This window comes from Nannochloropsis gaditana (genome assembly GCF_000240725.1).
Source record: "Nannochloropsis gaditana CCMP526 unplaced genomic scaffold scaffold096, whole genome shotgun sequence".
Lineage (NCBI taxonomy): Eukaryota > Eustigmatophyceae > Eustigmatales > Monodopsidaceae > Microchloropsis > Microchloropsis gaditana.
The window spans coordinates 20,985-37,090 of record NW_005803857.1 but is presented as its reverse complement, the minus strand read 5'-3'; the positions used below and the strand labels follow the sequence as shown (position 1 = coordinate 37,090).

Below are 16,106 nucleotides of genomic sequence, written 5' to 3'. Positions count from 1 at the left end.
GAAGGGCGTCTCCCACTGATGTCTATAAGGGACGCCTTCCACCTCGCTGCACCCGATGCATTTAAAGCCCTCCTCTTCACCTTCCGCCTCCCTCTTCCGGGTCTTGCCCCGGCCACCATCTCCTTTCTTACCCATTCCTCTCTTCCCCTTTCCCATTTTCATCGGTTTAGACCTCGAGTTTTTGTGCCCTTGGAGGGGCTTTTGTGCGTTCTCTCCCTTCCCTTTTCCCCCGTCATTTCCTTCCCTTGTCACGTTTTTGGTCCCTCGCAGCCTCGGTTGATACCCCACACACTCGAAATGAAACCACGCCTGGCATCCCTCACATTCCACCATACGCCCGCGCTCCGGGCCACGACACAGGCAAAACTGATCCGCCTCCGTCCCGACGGCGCCCATCCATTCGAGCTCCCTTCCCCCATGGTTCTCCCCCCCCTCTTTCCCAGCCTGGATCCACCGTAGCGCCGCGGCCTGGGCGCGTGCGTAGCCCCACTCGGCCTGCAGGTCAATGAACGCGTGGGCAGGCGGTGCCTTTCCGATGTCCAAGCACAGCTCTGTCCCCGCCCCGACGGAGGCTTCTGTGCCTAGAGGACCGGACCCTGCCGTGCTTGTCGCAGCTCGGAGGGTAGCAGAGGCGGACATGGGCAGGAGGCCGGCGAAAGGAAGCGTTGCAGCAGTGTACAACCAGACCATCACCTCGTCCCTCACACGCCTCAGACGCTGCAGCACCGGTGTGTGGATCAGGCCCAGCCGCTCCCCTTCCTCGACCACTCCACCGAGGAGACCCACCGGGACGCGTGACCGCCGCTGGGAAGCTTGGTCTGCCCCGTCGAAGGCCCCCTCTGTACCCGCGCACTCGTCCCGCCGCCGACCCTGAGGCAAGCAAAGCGGGGCGATCAAACGCCACAAGAACGTCTTCAGCTGCCGAGTCAAGTCCTCGTCCACGCTCAACTCCAGGACGCGGGCTTCCGAGAGTAAGCCGGCCACGCACCGCAACACCCTGGCCTCTATCCTCAGGCGCTCTTCATAACTCCGTTCCCTGCGCCTTCCGTGGAACGCCCTCGCCAACTCCTGCAGTGACGCATCTCCTTCCGACCTCTCCTCCTCCTCCCTGGCCGCTTCCGCGTTCTTCTCTTTCTCTGCTGTCAGCAAGCCTAATGCCCGACGCGCTCGGTCTCTCCACTTTCCGGCCGCCTCGCTCACAAATTTCAAGAAAGGCAAGGCGTCGAAGTGGTAGACGGCCAGCTTGTCCGCCTGAGCCAAAGTTTCCTCAACATCCTTCAAGGTCGCTTTTCTTTTCCCACCCTCACCTTTACCTCCCCCCCGTCCTCCCTGCAAGGGAGGGCAAGCCAGCTCGGAGGGAAGGCCGTCCTCGTGCCGACACCCCGGGCAAAGGTACCCGGATTTCATGTCTTTCAACGCCTTGACCGGGAAATTCGCGCAGTGGGGATGGTACCATTCTTGGCAGCGGTCACAGTTTACCAGCGTCCGCATTTTGCTTTCCGTTTCCGGGAGCCGACAGAAACAGCGGAGGGGTTCTTCAGAAGCCGACGAGGAGGGGCTGGTGGAGCCAGACGCCGCAACAGCCCGTGCTCGGGCTTCGGCCAACACGCCATGCTTCTCCTGCAGCCCATCTTTCGTTTTCTGGGTCGATCGGGCTGCACGCTGCGTACTGCTGACCAGCAGGGCATAACGCGTCCCTTTTCCTCGGCGACCCTCCCGGCCCTTCGGCCCACCGCCAGTGCCAGGCAGGGCCTCCGTTGACTCGGGCTCCCCCATCCTTTCTAATCCGCCCGCCAGCTCCACCTCCTCCCGCTCTGTGTCCATCCCCTTTCCCTTGTCCCCTAAAGGGGCCTCGGAGCCCACCCCGTTCGCCCCGCGTGCCCGCGCCCCCTGGCCCCCGACTTCCTTCCCTCCCTCCCCGCCCCGGCGTGGACCCTGCTGGCTCTCTTCCCTGGACATGATCATTTCCACCATGTCTGCGAGTCCTCCTTCCAGCGCGTCCAAGTATCGGAACTCCATCTCTTCCTCGCCCCCGTCCTCGGTCAAGCCCTCCCGCCCTTCGTACGCGGCTTGTAGTTTCTTCACCAAACGAGACACCTCCCCCACGGTCCCTCCCTTCCTTTTCTCCCTCTCCTCCCCCACGTCCTTCCCCCCCTTTCCGTCCACGTGCAGTCCAAGGCGGCGACACGCCTGACGGGCCCATGCCTCCGCCCGGAGGAGGAGGCGGACGACCTCCCCAATGCCTTCCGTGGGGACTGGCAGACATTCCCCCGCCGACCGGAGGAGCAGCAACGCTTCTTTCATGGAGAGGGATCGGGGGGCCCATTGTTCCGTGCGGGCCCCGGTTGGATGGTCCGAGGCCGGAGGAAGGGACGGAGGGAAACGTCGGTGGGAGGGGAGGGAGGGGAGGGAGGGGAGGGTGGCGGCCTCGCGGGGGGATCCTGCTCCAGCTCCGAGGCTGCAGTCCAGCTTCACGGCCAGAGGACACGGACTAGAGGGGGAGGCAGGAGCCCGGCCATCCTCCACCCCGTGTTCGATCCCAGGCGGTACTCGAGACGTTTCCGGCGTGGCTTGACAGGCCCCGCCCGCCTGCGTCTTGGGGACTGTGGCAGTCGGGCCGGCGTCGGCTTCCTGTAAGGCAGTTTCGCGCACCGTCCGGAGCCGGGCACGCGCCTGCTTGGCGCGGTTTAGGAGCTGACGGGCCTCGGTCGCCTCCTTGAAGCGGATGTCTTTTGGCACGGTGCCCACCAGCTCGGCCAGTGCCTCCAAATCAATCAACGGCCCCGAGGTGGGTCTTTCCCTCGGAGGCACACCAACGCCTCGCGACGACGCAGGGCCCGGCCCATGTTTCGGCCTCCTCCTCGAGACTAGGCCCGTGCACGCCGCGACGCTCGTGTCCACCCCGCCCGCCGGTTCTACCTGCCTCTTCTCCCCCTCCACTTTTTCTTCTTCCTGGCCCTCCTCCGCCCCGGCGCGTGCACCTTCGTCTCCTTCCAGCCACCCTCCCTGCAAGGCCCTCCATCGCCTCTGCCATCCCTGCGCTGCCCGCAGCTTGTCTTGCAGTACCTCGAGCTCCACGCCCTCCTCCCCTTCCTGCACCAGCGCCTCCACTGCCTCCAGACTTGGGGCCCGCATCGCCAGGCACGCGGCTGCGCGCTCCTTCCACCCCTCCCAGTCCTCCCCTTTGCCCTCCGGCCGCTTGCCAATCAACCCACTGCAATTCTTCGCCCCGCATCGACAGGCTTGCTTCCCGAACATGCCCGCCAATGTGTCCACCTGGTAGTTGTAAGTCACCTCCTCCCCTGCCCCCAACCGCCGGGCCGCAACCAAAAGGATATGCGCCTCCCCCCCCGCCCTCCACTTCTGCAGCACGCAGTTCGGCGCACAGCTGTGGTTGGCAAAGCGGGCTTCCGAGCCCATGGGCCCCGCGTCCAGGACCAGCTCCCCCTCCAACGCGGCGAAGTAGTAGTCTTGGCCGGCCGACATGGACCGCATTCGGGTCTGTGCCTCCTCCATGGTCACCACCTCCCCCCGGTACTCGATCAAAAGCGTCCCTTTCTCCACCTCTTCCCGCGTCCGGAGCGCCCACCCACGACCCTGGGTGCGGAAGACCTCGGTGGCGGGAAACTTCCCCTGCTGGATGACCATATTCCCGCAATAAAGATCCCCGTCCCGTAACGACGGGCACCGTCCCACTGGACACTCCATGAAGAGCTGCCGGTTCATACAGCTGTGGTCGCATCCTCCCGCATCGGAGCGGCAGGAGCAGAGCGGCACCTCGTCCTCTCTCCCCGCGGTGCGAGGCCGCAGGGAGGGATGGGAGTAGAGATTTTGACGCAGGAGACGGTACTTGGGGGGCGGGTCGCTTTGTACGAGGCGGATCCATTCCTCGGGCAGGCCAAATTCTGCCGGCGGCATTGCGGGGCAAGGGAGTGGTAAAAAGGCGAGTGAGTGGGAGGTGGGGGAGTCCGCGGTGCGTGTCTTGGCCCTCCTTGTTGCCTTCCCCAGCTTGCCTTGCTTTTTCAGCTGTTGCAAACTTAGTTTTTTGCCCGTTTCCGCTGTGCAGCGAAGACCGGGTCGTAACGAGACTCTTCAGGCTCCCACCGTTGCGTTGGCTTTCGCATTCGGCCACCACATCGTTGCGCTCGGGCTTCCCTGTCCACGATTTCCGTGCTGCTAGCGACCCGTACGCCTTTTGCATCTACATGCGTCGAGGAACTTTCCATGGCATCTACCGTACACGTGCGGCTGTCGTCTGTTGTCAGACTACTGATTTCTTCCGTAATAATGTCGAAGCTAACGCTTGTGTCGCCGTGCATAGAAACGGGGGGCTTGTACTATATTAGAGCGTTTCTGCCTCCCTCCATCAAGCCGGGAATACTGATCATGAACAGACGGAGTGACTGAAGATAAATGCGCAGGGCTACGAAATGTAAATTTAGAATCAATCTTGTCCTATGTATACAACAAATCGAAAAAAGGGACATTTAACATCAGAGAAAGACCGTGTTTTTACTCAACTCGGCCTCGATAAAGGAAGCTCGCCGAGAGGGTATGGCGGAGAAGGAGACGCCGCAAGCCCTCGGGCGCTTCTCACGCACTAATCCGCTTGCCTTTTAGTCACAGCCCTTTCTCAAACCGCGTGGTATTCCTGCGCGTTGTATCAAAGGCTCTGTTTTGCCTTGGCTGCATTCGCATCACCATCCTCTCGGCTTAGCGCCTGCACTCTTACCCGTTGCCCCGGAATCCTCGCGTGGTACCTGCAAGACACTACTTGCCGTACAACACCACCACTTCAACTCACCCCCTGCATACCAGGCCGCTCGCACAGGTTCACACAAATATCCTCACGCATTTTTTCATACGTCAGCCAACAGCCGCAGCGTGTTGCGTCCGTGTGAAAGCTGCCGCCGCCCCGCTCCACCGTATCCTCTACGAATCGCCCCTTTCCTTCCTCGCGTTGCCCGCGCGTCTTCCACTTTCTCCTCTCCACCTTTTTCATCAGGCACCACATCACCAGAGTCGTCGCCGCTGCGGCGTCGCCTACAGTGGTAGCGGCCGCGTTGCCAAAAGCTTCTCGCAGGTCCACGTTTGTCCTCCCCGTGTCACAGGCGCTTGCCTCAGTGCGCACGGAAACGCCTTCGCGGGAATTGCGCAGCCCTTTTACAATGAGCTACCACGGAGGCAACAGAAAAAGGAAGTTTGGTGTCAGCAGCAGGAGCAGGAGTAAAAGCGACGGAAGCGTACAACACAAAAATGCGTTCCCTGCCGCGCTCTCACCACTTCCCAAGTACCGCTGGGACAACAGCGTGGATTTCGGGGAGCATGATGTAGACAGCGCGGAGCCCGTCACGGCAGCTGGGCGACAGACGAATAACAAGGGGTTGCGCGGGCAACAAGGAGACGATCCTAACGGAAGTGCGGTGATTAATGCGCTAATTATCCTCAACACTGATTGTGTGGGTGGAAGCCTGTTTCGCAGGTTCTGGGCGCATTCTACCCTGCGGGTATGTGCGGACGGTGGAGGAAACAGGCTTTATGATAGCCTTGGCAAGATGGAGAGGGAAGATTTCGTACCCATGGCTATAAACGGTGATCTGGACTCTCTGCGTGAGGAGGTAGCGGACTGGTACCGGGCCCGAGGCTCCCAGGTCGTGAAAAACGCGGACCAAGACAGCAACGACCTGGAGAAGTGCTTGGAGTTTCTGAAGGGGCAAGAGGCGGCGAACAAGGGTCCTGGGTCGAGCGGGGGAAAGGATGGGGTGGGATTGCGGCCGTGGGAGAGGGAGCAGGTGGCGACGCGGCAAAGCAGTCGCCTGAACGTCTTTGTGCTCGGCGCCCTGGGCCAACGATTCGACCACACCATGGCAAATTGCCACATCCTGTACAGGTATTCGAAGGTGTTTCGGCGCCTGGTTTTGCTGGGGGAGGAAAGCCTCGCCTTCCTGTTGCCGGCGGGGAGGCATTGGATCGTCCCGGACGCGAGGACAGAGAATTCTGTCTGTGGCTTGATTCCCATGGGGCAACCGTGCACGTCCATCCGTACTCGAGGGCTCCGGTGGGAGTTGCGTGGGGAGGCCATGGCGATGGGCAGTTTGGTCAGCACCTCGAACGAACGCGTGATGGTGGATGGGGGGGGAGAGGGGGAAGGCGGGGAAGAGGGGAGGGAAGGAGAGAGAGGGGTGTGGATTGAAAATTCCGATCCGGTCATTTGGACCTCGGGCCTCAAAAAGGAATGGCAGAAAGGAAGTTAAAGCGCCTGATGGAGGATGAGTAGGACCATGTATATAAAGCAATGAAGCAGAGTCGGAGGCCGGACTAGTTGGGTGTTCCTCTTCTTTTGCTCATCCCCATAACAAGAGCGACGTCATGATCTCGACAAATTTCCCACGTCCTATCAATCGCAAGCTTTCCATGGCCAAAAAGCCCATAGCCCACACTCGCAGGCTGAAATACCAGCGCGTTCTCTGCAACGTCACCATCCCCAACGTCATCCCCCCGGTCGTCATGTCGAAAGCAATGTCCGTCCCTCCCCGCACAGGTGTGCTCAAGACCTGCCGCCCGGCTCCCTCCACCGAGAAATGCAAAGGGTGTCCGTCTTGCGCGGGCAACAGGACCAAGCCTTTCTCCTTGTTGAATAGACGGGTACGGAGAGGGCCCCAGAGGGCGCGCATCCGCAGCCGGGAGTCTTCCACGTACACTTGAACTTCGCCGCCCAAGGTCCACATAACCCGGGCTGAGAATTCTTTCCAGGGGAGTTGATAGACCCCGACCACCTGCGGCCACAGGACCGCCGCCTCGAAGCCCGGAGCCCGCATTCCAAATGCCTGTCTCCAGGGCCGGGCGTGCGAGCTCGAGCGAAGCTGGCACGGTGCAGGTTCCTCTCGGGTCGATATAGGTTGCGCCACGACAGGCACGTCCTCCTGCTGATCAGTCACGCCAAATTCTCTCTTACGCTGCTCCGTACGACTCGAGCCCTCTTGTGGAAGTTCCTTCCCAGCTCCATCCCCTCGCGTCTCGCACCATACAGAACCCGCCCTGGCGTCCGAGGCCTGCCGCGAAACCTCCTGGAACGCCATGGCTGCCACCCGGGAGAGCTCGTAGGAATCGCTTCCAGCATTGCACAAGACCCCTGCCCCTACCCCACGGTGTCGAGAGAAGATTAACGCGGTCTGGTATCCTGCGAACGACATTCCCTGACCGCACGTGACGTAGGCCACCTCCCGGTCCACAGGATCGAACGACTCCTCCACTGCAAAACTCAGGGCTTGTGCGGGCAAAAATGCATCCTTTTGGTACGAAGGACGAAGGAGCTCGTCCAGCATAGTCTCGGAAAGCGCGCCGTTCGCGGATTGGGCGGGGTCCACCAAGGCCTGCAGATATCGGCCCATGTCCTGGGCGCTGGAATAGGACAGCCCCCCCACGCCGGAAGGACGCCCTTGGCCCGGGTCAAAGACACCATGCGCCGGTATGGGCAAGAATCCTTCCTTCTTGGCCCATCGAAAAGACGTGGTCAGGTCCCTGCTGTGTCCCTCCGGCACCTGGAGATCCGTGCTCGTCATGCGGAGGGGCTGGAAGACGTTCGCTCTGAGGAGCGACCGAATTCCCGTCCTCGACGATCGGCGGGAGCTATTCGCATCGCAGGCAGCCGCCACTTCCTCGCAAGCAAGGGCCAGGAGCCCGTAGTTGTGGTGGCTCTTGATGTGTTGCCTTCCCGGAATTCCCACCGCCTGGACAGGCAGAGCTGCGGGTCCACAGTAGTAGTCCCGAAGCGCCGCTGCTTCGCTTCTGGGACGTTTTACTCCAATTTTGGGCCACGGTGCGAATTCCTTCATCATGCGCAATATGTCATGGCGGTTGCGGTACTCCCGGATTCCACTGGTGTGGGAGAGGAGATGTCGCAAAGTAATTGGAGGCGCACCCTTTTCCAGTTGATTTATTCGCAAATTGGGCAAATATGTTGTGATCGGATCATCAAGACTCAATTTTCCTTTCACATGAAGCTGGACGACAAGCAGCGCGACGAAATTCTTCGTCAAGCTTGCTCCGATTGGGAAAATTGTCTCATCATTCACAGGACGCGTGCGTGCGAGCTGTGTCTGGTCCAGATGTGCTACACCGTAATGTCGAAAAAATGGTGAAGGCTGTTCTTTGTCAACCAAAATGATAGTCAGACCTGGAAGCGGGGAACCCTAGTAGTTTGAATGATAAAACACTATAATTAATATATTTAGGCGCGACTTGAGAACGATAATTATTGCAAGACATTACCTTGAGGGCCTTGACGAGACCAGTATCCAGACGCTTTACCGCGGCGGTACATACCATCTGTGATTGTCAGTACGCCCATTGTAACAAAGGAGTTGACAAAGCAACAAATCGACCCCACGTTGGCCCTTGGCTGGAACACCGACAGACATTACAATGAGCAGATCCTTGCTTGGATTCAGCCCAGAAAAATGCAGCCAGCAACTGCATGCTATACCAAGAGCGCCTACCAAGCATGATAAAGAGCAAATTGGCTTCCGAAAGACCCACTCCATCATCGCGTTGACTCGTGGGCGCTATCGTTGGGAGGTTGTTTACGAACATCTTCGCCAAGACCGACCTTGCGCGTGACCGCGATGCACCGAGACATTCGTATGGAATTGTACACGTACCCGTAATCGTCAAGAGCGTGCAGTCTCTCTTGCATGCGCCTATTGTTTGCGACCTTCAAGAAAATGTGGTTTTGGATTGAAGGAGGACGGACAACTTATTTTATTGTCCCTGTCCGATTTCGACTTCGGAAACTCGTTCACGTGCAGCTCAAAACCGTTACTGTTGACTTTCTGACAAGCAACTGGGTATGACAAGGAAAAATTCTCCAAGTTGAAAACCTTTTCAGACAATGTCCTGCGCACTTGAGGCAAATGTCACGGCTCGAGACACTTCTGTCCATATGCGTGCCTTCATTCTTTATGCATCCGTGTGTAAAATGCGTATCGCTGGCGGGCGTCCATGCTGGTTGTTGCAGCAGTTGTTCCATGCACGACATATATCCAACACAGAAACACGTTTACTCGTCCACGTCCATCAAATATCCCCGCGCTCCATGGCTAAGAAAAAAAACACGCGCAAGCGCAACAAAGCAGCCGGGAATGCCTCGACAAAAGATGCAACTCCGACAAGTGGTAAATAATGTTTAAGTGCGTTGCGAAAGCTCAACAGACTTGAACTTACGAGCAAACCCCCAAAAAACAGCAGCAACAAAAGCAGGACCTAAAGAGATCAGTCTAGACTCTACCAAGGACACCGCATCCCAAACCAGCGTCTCAAAGACCGGCTCGAACGATCGTACCAAACCTACCGGCTTGGACGTGAACTGGTCTATCCTCTCCCAAGACGAGCAAGCTTTAGCGGAAATCTTGTTGAAGGCCGGGCAAGCCCACCTCTTCGATGAATGGGACGCCCCAGGGACAAATGATGAGCTTAAGCACGCTTTTTTCGCGCATGTAGAACGATTGCATCGGACATACCCTTTTCCTGGTGGCCTGCTCGCTTACATCGAACGTGCCCGGCGCCTGTTGGCAGGTTCAGCTGCGGGAGCGAACTCTTTGGATGACTGGGTGCCGACAGTCCCAGACGGAGAAGTTTTGAAGCCTGGGTCGGAGGAGTTCTCGAATTGGGAGGCCGTGGGCGAGGCGGAATTGAGCGCGACGGCCTTTGTCCTCGTCGCGGGAGGGTTGGGCGAGCGCCTGGGCTACAGCGGTATCAAGGTGGCCTTGCCGACGGAGATGACGACCGAGACATCGTATTTAGAATTTTATTGCAATTATCTTGTTGCCCTCGGCATGATGAAGGGCAAGGGAAAGGTACCGCCGTTGGCGATCATGGTTTCGGACGACACTCATGACCGTACCCTTGCTGTGCTCCAAGCAAACGATTTCTTTGGCTTTCCGCGGGACCAACTGACACTTATGAAACAGGAGAAGGTTCCTGCGCTTATGGACAATAACGCGCGCATCGCGCGACCGTCCAGAGGGACCAAGGGCGTGGACGATGTCCGGTACGCAATAGATTGCAAGCCTCACGGACATGGAGACGTCCACTCCCTTCTCCACAGCACGGGCTTGGCCCGACGATGGGAAGAGGACGGGTTGAAATGGGTGGTTTTTTCCAGGATACGAACGCGTTGGCCTTTTTTCCCCTGGCAGCTGCGTTGGCTGTGAGCGCACGTCGGGACTTGGCTGTCAACTCTCTAGCCATCCCACGCGTCCCCAAACAAGCCATCGGCGCCATCACCCGTCTGACCCGTACATCGGGCACAGAGACGCAGGTGATGATCGTCAACGTCGAATATAATCAGCTCGATCCTCTGCTGCGAGCTGCCGGGAGTGGAGAAGGGGACACGGCGGACCCTGCGACAGGCCATAGCCCCTACCCGGGCAACATCAACCAGCTCATCTTTGCCCTCACTCCCTATGTGGCGACCTTGGAGAAGACACACGGCGTCATGGCCGAGTTTGTCAACCCCAAGTACGCGGACGGGGCTCGCACCGTTTTCAAAAAACCGACCCGCTTGGAGTGCATGATGCAAGATTTCCCAAAGGTCCTGGGGCCGGAGGCTAAGGTCGGGTTTACCTCCCTGCCCGCCTGGTTCTCTTTTTCACCCGTCAAGAACAACATAGCCGACGCGGCCAAGGCATTGGAAAGCGGAACTCCTCCCGGAGGTGCAGCCACGGGTGAAGCGGATCAGTACTTTGCTTATGCAGAGCAGCTGCGACTCCTGGGGTGTCGCGTCATGCAGGCTCCTACAGAGGGCTACGCGGGTGTATCTGTGAGCCTAGGTCCGCGGGTAGTGATTGCTCCCTCAATTGCCCTTACCTACCATGACCTTCGCGCCATTTTCGTCCATCCTGAAAAAGTGAGCATCGACGCAGCGGCCACATTGGTCATCCGTGGTACGGGGAAGGTGGAGGTGGACTCAATCACGTTGGAGGGAGCATTGATTCTTTCGGTTGGCCAAGGAACCACGGTCGTGCTGAAGGATTTGACACTGAAAAACAAAGGCCATATTGTCAGGCCTCTGAGTGGGAAGGAGGAGTCGGACGAGGTCTCCCGCATGCGGGGGTATCGGCTGGTAAAGATGGAGGAGCTTCGCATCCAAGCTCCCCCCAACGCTGGTCGCTTGTTTCTGACAGCACAGGGAACGCTGACGCATGAAAAAGATCTGTCAGCTAAAGGCTCCGCAGCCACACAATCCTACGCAGCAACAACGGCGGCGACTCCGGCGGCCGCCGTGACCGAGGCACGTGACGGCCAAAAGCATCCGGCCTCTCAGGACCCTTCCCACGCGGCGGACGCAACGCAAGGAAGCGGCGAAGGCAATGAAGCTAAAGAGGCGCCATCAGGCAGCCAGACTTTCTTCTCGCGAATATTTAGCTGTTTTCGAAAATAAAAAGGCAGGCATGAGAGTTCCGGTGTTCGGAGGGTGTCCTGAAGTGATTTTTTGACACCATTATGAAAAAGAGTCATGCACTTCTCCCGCGCACATAAGGGTCTGATCCACGGAAAAATACACCTATTTTCACCGCGCAATGTTAATGATGGCCTTAATCAATGAGCTTGCACAAATGGCAAGGAAAAGACCCGACTTAATACCCCCCATGGCCTTGGTTGTTTCGTGACGTCACAGAGCACTTGCGTGCTTTTTTCCCGCCCACGGTTTTTTTGTTTCTTGTTTTGTGTCGGCTTTCCATGCTTCATGCCTTCAACACCTCACGAACCGCTTCCATTTCTTGCTCATCAAACGCAATAGACTCACTGGAAAGAGAACCTTCGCTGGAACGTGCCCATGGCTGATTTTGTTGCAGTGGTGCGTTCCCTCCTCAGTGCTGACAACACAGTGCGCAATCAGGCGGAAGCCTGCTATAATGATTTAGTGCAGCAGAGTCCGGGGGATGTTGCCACACGCCTCCTTGACATTCTCGCTCGCCATCGTGACCCTAACGATGCCGCCTTACGGTGAGTTTTTCTTCTTTTCACAACAGAAATACTCGGAAGGAAGCGAAGTTTGCTATGTCTTCCTGTTCCCGCCCTCCAACACTCATGCAATTTCTCCCCCTGACTCAAAATGCACACCATACTCGTGATGCTTTAACCACATAGTACTATAACTGTCGTTCTGGTGGGGCGCATCGTGGACGTCCGTTTGGAGACGTGGCAGAACATGGATCCTTCCGCGAAAACTGCTGTGCGTCAAGGGCTTTGGCATAATTTTACGCTTGAAAGCGACCCGGAACTAGTACGAAAACTGTCGCACGCCGTGGCGCGTGCCTCAGAAGGCTGGGTAGACCTGGTTGCAGCATCTCTTGCATTGCTGGGTGGCACGAACGACGAAGCGCGCCAAGTGGGCGTCTTCTTCCTTTTGGAGCAAATGAGTGAGTACAGCGACGAGTTGAGAAGCGACCCTGCACGACTGCTTCCAGTTTTCCAAGCCGCCTTGGGTGAGGGCGTGCCTTTGAATGTGCAATGTGCAGCGCTGAAGGCGTTGTTTTCCCTTTTGGCCAGTATAGAAACCCTGGCCTCGGTGGCTCGGGGGGGAGTGAATAGTTCTAAGGGCGGAAAGGGGTCTTCGGTGGAGGGTCTGCTCCCCTTGTCTGGATGTGCCATTGACTCGGTGGCCCGCCTTTTGGAGGCATACAGTCAGAGCCGCTTGGCTGCGAGTGAGGTGCAAAAGGTCTTGGAGTTGCTTGCGGACACGCTGGAGGTGGCGTCTAAATTTTTCGCGGGGCGTCTGGGGAATTTGTTGCAGCTGATGATGGCATTGGGGTCGCGCGAGCCTGTCACAGGAGAAAAGAGATGGGATGGGGGGGACGAGGAAGAAGAACGCGTCGCACTTCTGAACCTGAAGAGCGCGGCCTTGGAGGTGTTGCTGACGTGCTGTAAAGAATGCCCAGGTTCCGTGCGAAAAGTGCCGGATTTCCCACAAGCCTTCTTGACCCTTTGCATGACCCTCTGTGCTTCTGCCTCTATCCACGGCGACGTCGAGGCTTGGGGCCAAAAGATGGATTTCGAACCCGAGGGAGAGGCGCCCGAAGGGGAGAGCGGAGATGGCGCAGGCGGCTCGGAGAAGGACACCTACAGCACTGTCAGCTCCACGGCCGCCGCAGCTATCTACCGCCTCATGGCAACCCTCGGCGGGAAGACGATGCTTCCCATCGCAATGACGCTCGTCCCTGAATGGCTGGGGGCGGTCGGTCCGGAGCAGTGGGCCCAACGCCGGGTATCTTTGTTGGTGGTGGAGGCATTGGTTGACTATTGCCCCAAAGTGATCAAACCATCCTTCGACCAGATGCTGAAAACGGCAGTCGACTTTACCGCCGACGCCCACCCTCGCGTGAGTGCCGAGGCCTGCCATCTGATCAACATTTTGTGCGCGAAATTTCCCGAACTGGTTCCGCAAGGCAGGCATTTGCAACTGGCCCTGCCGGCTCTCCACGCCGTCATTGGGGATTCCGCCCGTTTCCTCCGCCTCCGTGGCATCGCGGTAAGGACACTCGCCGTCATCCTCGCCGCCTGCGAAGATCGACTTCCGGCTTCTGCCTTGGCACCGTACATGGACCCGCTTCTGGGCGCGCTCATTTCCTGCCTGCAGGGTGGCATGCCTCCCGAGCTCCAGGAAGCGGCTTTGGACGCGGTTGCGGGGATTGCCACGGTTGCCCAAGAAGGCTTCGTGGCCCATTATCAAGGTGTGATGAACGGATTGAAAGGAATTTTGTCGGCCACCACCACTGCTTCCACGGGCCACGCGGGAAATTTGCGGGACAAGGCTGTCGAATGTGTGGGCACCTTGGGCAGCGCCGTCGGGAGGAAAAGGACAACGGACGGGGCAACTTTCGCGACGGACGCCGCGGAGGTCATGGATTTGCTCGTCACGCAATTGAATGGCGCCGAGCCTGGACAAATCTCGTTTGAACGTCTGGGTCCAGCCACAGGGGTGGTTTGCGCGGCCCTGGGCGAGTTGTTCCTGCCGTTTATCCCCGCGCTTGTGCCCTTGCTGGCCCATACGACCCAGCTGGACTTGGGTTTCTCAGTGCAGGATGTGGGGGAGGACGAGGTCGAGGGTGTCACTGCCGAGGCGGACGGAAAAGTGGAGAGCGTCGTAGACATGAAGGGGCTGGGCGGGAAGAAACGCATCACCGTGAACACGTATGCCTTGCAGGAAGTAGAAGCGGCCTTGAATACCTTGGACAAGTATGCGCGCGTGTTGGGTGCAAGTTTTGTCGACCCTGCGGAGAATCTTTTGCCCCTTCTCAAGCCTTTGATCAAATGCCCACACTCGGAAGTCCGCACATCCGCCGCTCTCTGTGCAGCATCTGCCTTCGATTGCATCGTCGAGGCGGTCAAAGCCGGGCAACGGGTGGGAGCAGTGGCAGCACAGCCACTGCTCATGCAGATTCTTCCCCTTCTTGTCGACCAGCTGGAAAAGGAGTCTCAACCTGAGGCCCGTCAATACGTGGCGCAAGCCATGCGTGACGTCCTTCGAGCCTGCGCGGAGAGTGGGGGTGTGGTGCAGGAGTCAGGGGCCTTAGCGTGGCCTGTCACGAAATTGACCCCTGCGGAGAGCGCAGCTTCGGCGGTGAAAGTGAGGGAGAGCATGCTGCAATCGCTGATCCGTCGTTCAGAAATCGAGCAGCAATTTGCCAACGACGATGAAATGGAAGAGGACGATTATGAAGCACTTCTGGAGGCGGTAGGGGAGGAAGCGGGGTTAATGAGCGAGCTGACCGATTGCATGGGATACCTGATCAAGTCCGAGCGCGAGGCATTCGTTCCAACTTTCGACGCGCACGTCATGCCTCTTTTGCAAGCTTTACTGACACCCCCAGGCCCAGGAAAAAAAAATCCGGCCACGCTCATGACGGTGGCGGTGTGCCTTTTCGATGACATGGTCGAGTACGCCTCCCCTGCCGCGCACAAGTACCTCCCGACATTCTTCCCTCTCTTGAACGGGGCCTTGGAGCGCGCCATGCCCAAGAAAGGCGCAGGGCAGAGAGGTGGAAACCGGGAGGAGGACGTGGAGGATGAAGAGGAAGACCTGGCTACCTTGCGACAGGCCTGTGTGTACGGTATCACACAAATCTGCAAGCACGCCCCTGATGCCTTGGACCAGGTGATGAAGCCGTACAGCCTCCTGCCGCGCCTTGTTTTCCTCCTCCAGTGGCCCCAACGGAGTGAGGAGCTCCACCGACCCGCCACTGAGAATGTGGTCTCCGCCCTCCTGTCTATTTGTCAAGCCTCTCTCGCTTCCCGCCTCCAGGCACCCGTGCAATTCTCCACCCTGGAGGGGAAGAGCACTTTGTCCCTACCTGAGTTACTCTCCCTGTGCCTGGCCGAGCTGCCTCTGACGGAAGACGTCCAAGAAGCCCGCACCGTCCACCGGCAGCTTGTGGATATGCTCGAGCATACCCAAGCTTTCGCAGCATTGACCAACGACAGCCCCCGCACTGCCCTCCTTGTCCAGGCCCTGGCGGAGGTTGTGGGCAGAGCCTGTACAGAGAGCGAGAGGGAAGAAGAAGCATCGGCGCTGACAGTGGAGCCTATCATAGCCAAGAAAATGGCCGGAGTGCTGTCGGAAATGCCCGGGAGGGTCTCAGGAGAGGGATGGACGGCCGGATGGGCCCGTGTCCAGGAGACGACCAAGCAGAAATTGCAAGGGATGGTGGGGAGGGTGGCGAATTGAATGATCCACGTGGGAAAACGGAGCACAAGGGTGGGGGTTCCAAGGTTTGTGCTTGTGTCGGGATGGCTTTAAAACATGGGAAAAGACAGGACAAAGAATGAGGAGCATTTACGCGTCAAATATCACGAGCGGAGCTGCTGGAGGGGTTTAAGCCTTTTTGGCAGTAGGAAAACCGAAGTCGTCACAGAGTCTGCTTGACAAGACACGTGTATCTGCGTTGCAAAGAGGATGCCTGTTGCAGTTCCTATAGTGTGTCCCGATGCCTGAAATCAATTTCAAACGTCGTACTCAGTATCCCTGTCTCCGGATGCCGCCTGAATTGCTTTGCAAGGTTCTTTTATTATTTTAGAAGAAACATGCCATGGCATTACATATCCCA

General features: G+C 58.3%; 1 protein-coding gene across 1 annotated transcript; it reads right to left on the bottom strand.

Annotated features, from left to right (window-relative positions):
• Window positions 1-3,620: 3,620 nt before the first annotated feature.
• NGA_2055600 (uncharacterized protein) lies at window positions 3,621-3,915 on the bottom strand (the record flags this gene model as incomplete). The annotated part of the gene is made up of 1 exon (XM_005855797.1): window positions 3,621-3,915. A coding segment is annotated over one exon (295 nt), but the record flags the coding sequence as incomplete, so codon positions are not given.
• Between the last annotated feature and the right edge of the window lie 12,191 nt (window positions 3,916-16,106).